This window comes from Rhinopithecus bieti, unplaced genomic scaffold (assembly GCF_001698545.2).
Source record: "Rhinopithecus bieti isolate Rb0 unplaced genomic scaffold, ASM169854v2 scaffold_34485, whole genome shotgun sequence".
NCBI lineage: Eukaryota > Metazoa > Chordata > Mammalia > Primates > Cercopithecidae > Rhinopithecus > Rhinopithecus bieti.
This window is the reverse complement of record NW_016855727.1, coordinates 1-7,745: the sequence shown is the minus strand read 5'-3', so window position 1 is coordinate 7,745 and position 7,745 is coordinate 1. Positions and strand designations below refer to the sequence as shown.

The following is a 7,745-nucleotide window of genomic DNA, read 5'->3' as shown; positions in this document are numbered from 1 at the left end:
GTCCAGGTCAGAGGCGCTGACTTGCGTGATGGAGGCTCCGGGAGGGTTGTTTTCGGCCACGTGGACCCCGTAGGAGACCTGGTGGAAAACCGGAGCACTGTCGTTGACGTCACCAGTGCATAGGGTGATGCTTGTGCTGGATGAGAGTGGAGGCTTGCCCCTGACAGTGGCAGTGATGGTGACCTTGTACTCCGGGGTCCCAATCCAGGGTCCCATCTGTTACAAGCTTATAGTAATTATTGGCGGAAGATTCGATTCTAAAAGGAACTCTTTTGTTTATGAGGCATGTAACCTCCCCATTTTCTCCCAAATCTTTATCATGTGTTTTGAACAGAATGATCGCCGTCCAGAGTTCTGCAACCTCAGTTACAGAACTGGACACCGAAGTAAAAACCACGTCTGGGGCGTTGTCATTCTCATCTAGGATTTCTAGTATAATTTTACATTCGCTGGTCATGTCTCCACCATCCTTTGCCTCTATGCTCATGGTGTAACTGCTATAAATTTCGAAGTCTATTAAGTCTTTGGATTTACTTTCCCCATTTTGATGGTCTAGCACAAACGTATTTCCAATATCATCTGGTAGGGATTTGAAAGAGTAGGTGATCTCTGCATTGACATCCTCATCCTGGTCAGTGGCTGTCACCTTTAGTACACAGGTGCTGGGGGCACATTCTCTCTAAGGCTGACTTTGTATACTTCCTGGCTAAAAACTGGGGCATTATCGTTGCCATCAGTGACCTCAATTTGAATTGCAGCAGTGCCAGTTAGGACTGGGTCACCCCCATCCACTGCTTTCAGGACCAGCAGATGAGAGCTCTATCGTTCCTGGTCCAGGGGCTTCTCCAGCACTAATTCTGGAGCATTCTTGCCTTCAGTCTTGTCCATCATCAGAGAGAAATGTTCATTAGAGTTGAGCTGGTAACTGTGGAGACAGTGACCCCTACATCTGCATCTATAGCAGATTCCAGGCCAAACTGAGTGGCTGGAATTGCTAGCTCATTGATTTGTAAAACAATGCTGTTTTGGGGAAAATAAGGTGGATTATCATTTATATCTTCTATCATCACATTTATGTGAAAAACATTTAGAGGATTCTCTGCTACAATCTCTGAGGGTATGACACAGGATTTTGAGGACAGAGTGACTCTCGATCTATTCTGTCACTCACAAGAATGTTCCCATTCTCCGTGTTCATGGTAAAGTACTGTTCCTCTGTACTAACTCTAAGGTTTCGGGTCAGTAAATCCTGAACATGCAGCCCCATGTCCTCAGCAACGTTCCCCACCACCGAGCCCCGGACCGTTTCTTCTGGAATAGAGTAGCGGATCTGCTCCGAGGGCACCCCCCAGAACAAAGGCAGCAGGAGAGGGAAGAGTATTTGCTGCCGCCGGGTCCTGCTTCTCTGCTTCACCCTGTTTCCCATCCTTCCCGTGCGTTGCTGTAGTCTCCGACGTTAAGAGAAAATGTTTCACAAAGTGCTTTTAAAATATTTACTTCCACACATAGAAAACCCAATACCCCCAGTTTGAGGGCACCCCAATCCGTAAGGAATCAGATTTGTGGGAGCAGAAAGCCCAAGTCTTGGCCTCTTTCCTTTCCGACTTTCTTCTGTGACTGAGCAGAATATAGTCCTGGTAGATCCCAGGCTCCAACTCTTGCAGCACATTGGCCAACAGCGGGGCTCTGAGTCTATTTAGAAAACTGCACTGGGAAGACTTTGCTAATTCAATAGGATTCAGAATTTAGACAGATGTGTTGGACTAATGTATAGGAAACTAGACACTTTAAGAGTTTTGGTAGTGACTATTTTCCAGTGCTTACTACCAAAGAAGACTCCTTGGAGATGGGATCCTATAGAACAGTCATTAACCCAGTGAAGAGAAGTTAAACGTTTGTTTTTTTCTTTTTTTGAGATGGAGTCTCGCTCCTTCGCCCAGGCTGGAGTGCAGTGGCCTGATCTCTGCTCACTGCAAGCTCTGCCTCCCGGGTTCACGCCATTCTCCTGCCTCAGCCTCCCGAGTAGCTGGGACTACAGGCGCCTGCCACCTCACCCGGCTAGTTTTTTGTATTTTTTAGTAGAGACGGGGTTTCGCCATGTTAGCCAGGATGGTCTTGATCTCCTGACCTTGTGATCCGCCCGTCTCGGCCTCCCGAAGTGCTGGGATTACAGGCTTGAGCCACCGCGCCCGGCCTTTTTTTTTTTTTTTTTTTTGAGATGGAGTCTCGCTCCTTCGCCCAGGCTGGAGTGCAGTGACATGATCTCTGCTCACTGCAAGCTCTGCCTCCCAGGTTCAGGCCATTCTCCTGCCTCAGCTTCCCCAGTAGCTGGGACTACAGGCGCCCGCCACCACGCCTGGCTANTTTTTTTTTTTTGAGATGGAGTCTCGCTCCTTCGCCCAGGCTGGAGTGCAGTGACATGATCTCTGCTCACTGCAAGCTCTGCCTCCCAGGTTCAGGCCATTCTCCTGCCTCAGCTTCCCCAGTAGCTGGGACTACAGGCGCCCGCCACCACGCCTGGCTAATTTTTTGTATTTTTAGTAGAGATAGGGTTTCACCGTGTTAGGCAGGATGGTCTCTATCTCCTGACCTCGCGATCCACCCACCTCAGCCTCCCAAAGTGATGGAATTACAGGCGTGAGCCACCGCGCCGGCCCAAGTTTGTTTTTTTCTAAGCAGAAGCAATGCACATATTGGAAGAACTAGGCAAAGTCTTCTCTCCTGATGTACAACAAAAACAACGTGGGAAAACATCCCCACCAAGTGGTATGGGAAAATTTTGACCACTATGAAATGATATGCAGTATTATTTTCAATCTGATGTGCAGAAAATTTTCCTCTTAGTTTTATCAGAGAAAACTGGAGGAGCACTGAAAGCTATATAGGGCATATTCAGAATAAAGATAGCCAAACCTTTCTTATCACTTATAAAAGAGGTTTCTGAAAAGGATTATTAAGTGTTTTACACTTTAATCATAAAGAGAATATAAAGGTATAGCCTAGTAGGTTGCCTTAGGAATTTAATAACATGAAATGTGAGGGTGTTTTATTTTTATCCTCTATTTAATGGAACTATATGTTATACCTTAACAGAACTTTATCACTACCTCCAAATCAACATAACCGTCTTAATATCACATTTCAAAGCCAACGCTTCCTTTTTGTTCTCTAAGATCTTCGGTGCAAGCTCCCAGTTAGTTTAGATGAGGTTTTATAATATGGAACAATCTCCTTTTCCCAGCCAAATACCTCATATCCTTTTTATTTAGTTCCAGTCAAAGTACAATGCCTTACGTCCATTTTCTCAGTTTGGAATTCCACAAGTATAAATCTTATCCCTAGATGCTCAAAATACCCCAACATTTTTCTTGACTTCAAGGCAAATATAGGCATCTGTTGGAAGACTTGCCTTTCCTACAGTTGAAATTATTTTTTGTGCAAGCCCTAGATAGTCAGTTTACAACTAATGACATAAGGTAAATTCCTAAATGAGAAAAATAAACTTGAAAGGGAACATAAATACACAAGTAATTTGGGGCAAATACCTAGAAGTGATGCGAGAGTGTTAAGTGAATTGATTATGGAAATGATTCCTGTGATGAAAAACCCTAGATAAGTCTCTTTTCCTCATTTGACTTTCCTAGACATTGCTTCAGATAACATGTATGTCAGGCAACTATTAAGCTTCAGTAACAAGTTGGACTGAATAAAAGAACTGAATGTACTATTTGCCATAAGAAAGACTTTATAAAGGAAAGAAAGAAGGAATCTATGACTCCCAACAAAAAAATAGCCAGAAGGATACTAGCTAAATCAGTTTCATTAAAGTCCAAATACCTTCCATCTATTTATATATTCACAAACTATTCTATTTGAATAAATCTATAGACATCTTTAGCACATTTAAAAACAGCTTTTTGAGAAGCACTGAATCGAAATCAAGTCACTTCTATATATGGATTTACTACATTAAAAAGCCTTCCATACATACAAACGCAGACACCAAAGTAAAAGAATAAAAGGAAATAATACCAGTTCAATAATTCAATTATTTCCTCACAACAGTCAATGCAACTTCACCATAGTAATGGAAAATATATCTAGAGCTTAAGAAAAAATGTCATCTAAATTTTATCTCCCAAGGAAATCCAGCAGTTAAAAGCCAGTCAATATGTCTGTGTTGATAGGATGAAGAAATGAGACAAAGTTGAAATAGTCAACAGGATCTAAACATATTACCAGCCAACAAGAATCAAAATAAAACTGCTCAGAGAAAAGCTTACATGTGTAAGTGTGTGTGCATGTGTATAGATAGATAGATGAGAAAGAGAGCTAAAGGGAGCATGCTATTAAATCAACAGGATCTAAATTTGAACATCAGCAGTAATAGCAAATAATGGTGGAATATAACTACAAATCAGTGAAGGCACTGCAAAATTGAAATGGAAATAAAAAGTGTTTTTGAATCATTAATTTGTATCTATATATAGTAAATTGATAGCCTCATACACTGATAATAGAAAAATAATGCTAAAATTCAACTTACTCCAAACCAAGCCAGCATAGTTGAATGGCCCCTTTGAAATCAAAAGAAAATATGCCAGGACTGAAAAATGACTTTGGTAATGGTAATCTTATGAAAGGCAAAATAAAACTCACATGTATTGCTCTAAATATAAATGACCTAAATATATGCCGCCCCCCCCAAACAGTTTTCATAATGGGCTCAAAAAACATCTCCTTAAAAGACTTGTGCCAAGACACCAACAATTAGGAGGCAGAGAAATAAATCTCACCTGATTACTTGTCCGGTCACATTTGCCTAAAATGATAGCTGAGTCTTCAGCTATCAAGAGTGGTTCGCTTTTCTCACAGCTCTCCTGGCTGATGAGTGTGTCCCCATAGTTGGGCTGGGGGAAAATCAGGTGACTCTTCTGCGAGTCCGCAATGAGAGAGACTTCGTGGGAATAGGTCTGCAGGAAAGCCTGCACCCCGTCCACGCCTACGAAGTGTGAGGTGGGCATACCTGCCAGCCCGCCTTCAGAAGCCTGTAGCAGGCGTGACTTATGCCAGCGCCACAGCCTGAGTGCCAGCAGCACGATGACAAAGACCAGGAAGATGCAGGAGACAGCGGCCACCGCCACCACCAAGTACAGCGTGAGGTCTGAGGTTTCAGAGTTAGCCAGAGACTCGAGGCTGCCGAGGTCCGCCAGGACTTCGGGGATGCTGTCGGCCACAGCCACGGTGAGCGTGACGGTGGCCGAGAGAGGGGCTGGCCATGGTCCTGGACAGCCACCACGAGGCTCTGCTTGAGCGCGTCTCTGTCCAGCAGGGCCCGCACCGTGCGCACCTCGCCTGTGTGCTCCCCTACCGCGAAAAGTCCCGGCTCGCTGGCCTTGAGCAGGCGGTAGGACAGCCAGGCGTTCTGGCCTGAATCTTTGTCCACCGCAACCACCTTGGTCACCAGGTAGCCAGGTTCTGCAGAGCGGGGCGCCAGCTCCACGCCAGTGGAGCCGTCTGTGGGGAGGGCGGGGTACAGGATCTCAGGCGCATTGTCGTTCTGATCCAGCACGAACAGGCTCAGCGACACGTTGCTGCTGAGAGGCGGGTCCCCGCTGTCACGTGCTACCACTCTCAGTTGTAAGTCTCGAAACTGCTCATAGTCGAAAGATTGTAGGGCATAGAGAACACCAGTGTTGGAGTTAATAGAGACATAGGAGGACAGAGGCATCCCCTGGACAGTGTCATCCGTCAGAGAGTAAGTGACCAGGGCATTCTGTTTGCTGTCTGGGTCGAGGGCAGTCACTGAGAAGATGGAGGCACCCCTGGGGTTGTTTTCGGGAATATAGGCAAAGTAAGAGGAGTGAGGAAAACAGGAGGGTTATCGTTGTCATCTGCCACATTCAGCCAGATATGAGTTTCTGCAGACAGAGGCGGGCTTCCCTGGTCTGTGGCTGTCAACGTTATATTGTAGCTCTGGACCAACTCCCTGTCCAGCACTCTGCTTGTTATCAATTTGTAATAATTTCCATAAGTCTTTTCTAATTTAAAAGGCAGGTGGTTAGGAATAAAACAGGAGATTTGACCATTTTCTCCAGAATCTTGATCTTGCACATTTAGAAGAGCAATGACTGTACCTGGAGGAGAGTTTTCCAGAATTGAATTAATAGAAGAGGTGATAGTTATTTCTGGAGCGTTATCATTCACATCCACAACAGTGATCAACATCATCGCGGTGGTAAAGAGACCTCCACCATCTTGGCCTTGAATTTCCATCTCATAGAATCCATATTTTCAAAATCCAGAGACCCCGTACTAGAACTTCTCCAGTTTGTGAATCCAATTGGAATATTTCAGAAGTCTTGCTTTCCATGTTCCGAAATGAATACCTTACTTCCCCGTTGATTCCCTCGTCTGGATCCGTTGCATTAACAACCAGCACCCGAGTTCCGGAGCTGATGTTTTCTGGAACGCTCACGCGATATACGGACTGTGTAAACATTGGGATGTGGTCATTTACATCGAGGACCACCACACGAATGGGAACTGAGCCCTTTCGGATGGGATCGCCTCCATCTAAAGCTGTGAGGAGGAGCAGGTGAGCAGCCTCTTTCTCTCGGTCCAGGCTTCCCTCCAGTACTAGCTCTGGATTCTTGGCCCCATCCATTCTGCCCCGCAGTTGCAAGGAAAAGTAACTATTAGGGCTGAGCTGGTAGCTCTGGAGGGAGTTCACGCCCACATCTGGATCCCTAGCATTAGGAAGAGCAAATCGCGCCCCAGGAATTGCGTGCTCACTGACTTTTATCTCCACTTCGTCTTCCTGGAAGCTGGGGCGTTATCATTAATATCGATTATTTCCACCTCCACTCCGTAAATCTTCAAGGTGTCTTCCACGAGAAGTTCCATATTTAAAAAACAGGAGGACACCGTCTCACAGAGCTCCTCCCGGTCTATCCTGCCTGCCGTGATCAAGCTGCCGCTTCGCGGATTCACAGTGAAAAGCTGTGTCTTCCCTCTGGAGACGATGCGGACTCCGCGCTTCGCCAGCTCCCGGGGCTCCAGCCCCAGGTCCTTGGAGATATTGCCCACGAAGTAGCCTTTTCGGTTTCTTCGGGCACCGAATATCGGATTTGCCCGGCCCGGAACCCCGCAGCGTCCCCAGGAAAATGCACAGCAGCACCAGCCGACTGCGGTCCAGGCGCTGTAGCCGATTCGCCATGGCAGGCTCTAAGCCGATATTCCGCGATTTCTCGAGCTGGTTGGTTGTGAATCGGTTTATGTATCTATGAAGTCCTAGGCCGACTGCATCCAAAATATATCAGAAAGCGCAGGAAAATACTTCTAAGTCTCCAGTGAGTATCCATCTCATTCTGCTTTGTGTGGTAGAGGCGGGGAGGGAGGGACTCAATAGCGCGCAGCTTCCCATTCCCTGATTGGTGAACAGCGGCGCCTAGAGCCCATTTTATTATTGCAACGACTAAGAAATTCCAGAAGAAATGATTACGCTCACCTCTTTGTGAATCACACATATTTGCAGAGCTTAAAACGATTATACACAATGCTTATATTATGTGATGTTAAAACTTTACCAAGAACACCCACGAAATGAGTAATTATTAAAAGGACTTGCTTAATTTTAGAGAAGTTTTCAAAATATTACTGGAGCCGAAAACTTGTAGGTTATAGTTGGTTCCAATTGGTTTTAACCGACTGAAAATCATCAGGTAGGATGCCTAACTATAATT

The 7,745-nt window shown here is 45.5% G+C and overlaps 1 protein-coding gene and 1 pseudogene across 1 annotated transcript; both read right to left on the bottom strand.

The window, feature by feature from the left end:
* Positions 1-3: 3 nt before the first annotated feature.
* Positions 4-1,900, bottom strand: LOC108525303 (protocadherin gamma-B2-like; annotated as a pseudogene).
* A 1,980-nt stretch (positions 1,901-3,880) lies between these two features.
* LOC108525304 (protocadherin gamma-A11-like) lies at positions 3,881-7,385 on the bottom strand. The gene is given in 8 exon segments (XM_017866323.1): positions 3,881-5,272; positions 5,275-5,868; positions 5,871-6,290; positions 6,293-6,322; positions 6,325-6,828; positions 6,831-7,103; positions 7,106-7,150; positions 7,153-7,385. Coding segments are annotated over 8 exon segments (2,490 nt in total). The 5' UTR covers positions 7,220-7,385; the 3' UTR covers positions 3,881-4,715.
* Between the last annotated feature and the right edge of the window lie 360 nt (positions 7,386-7,745).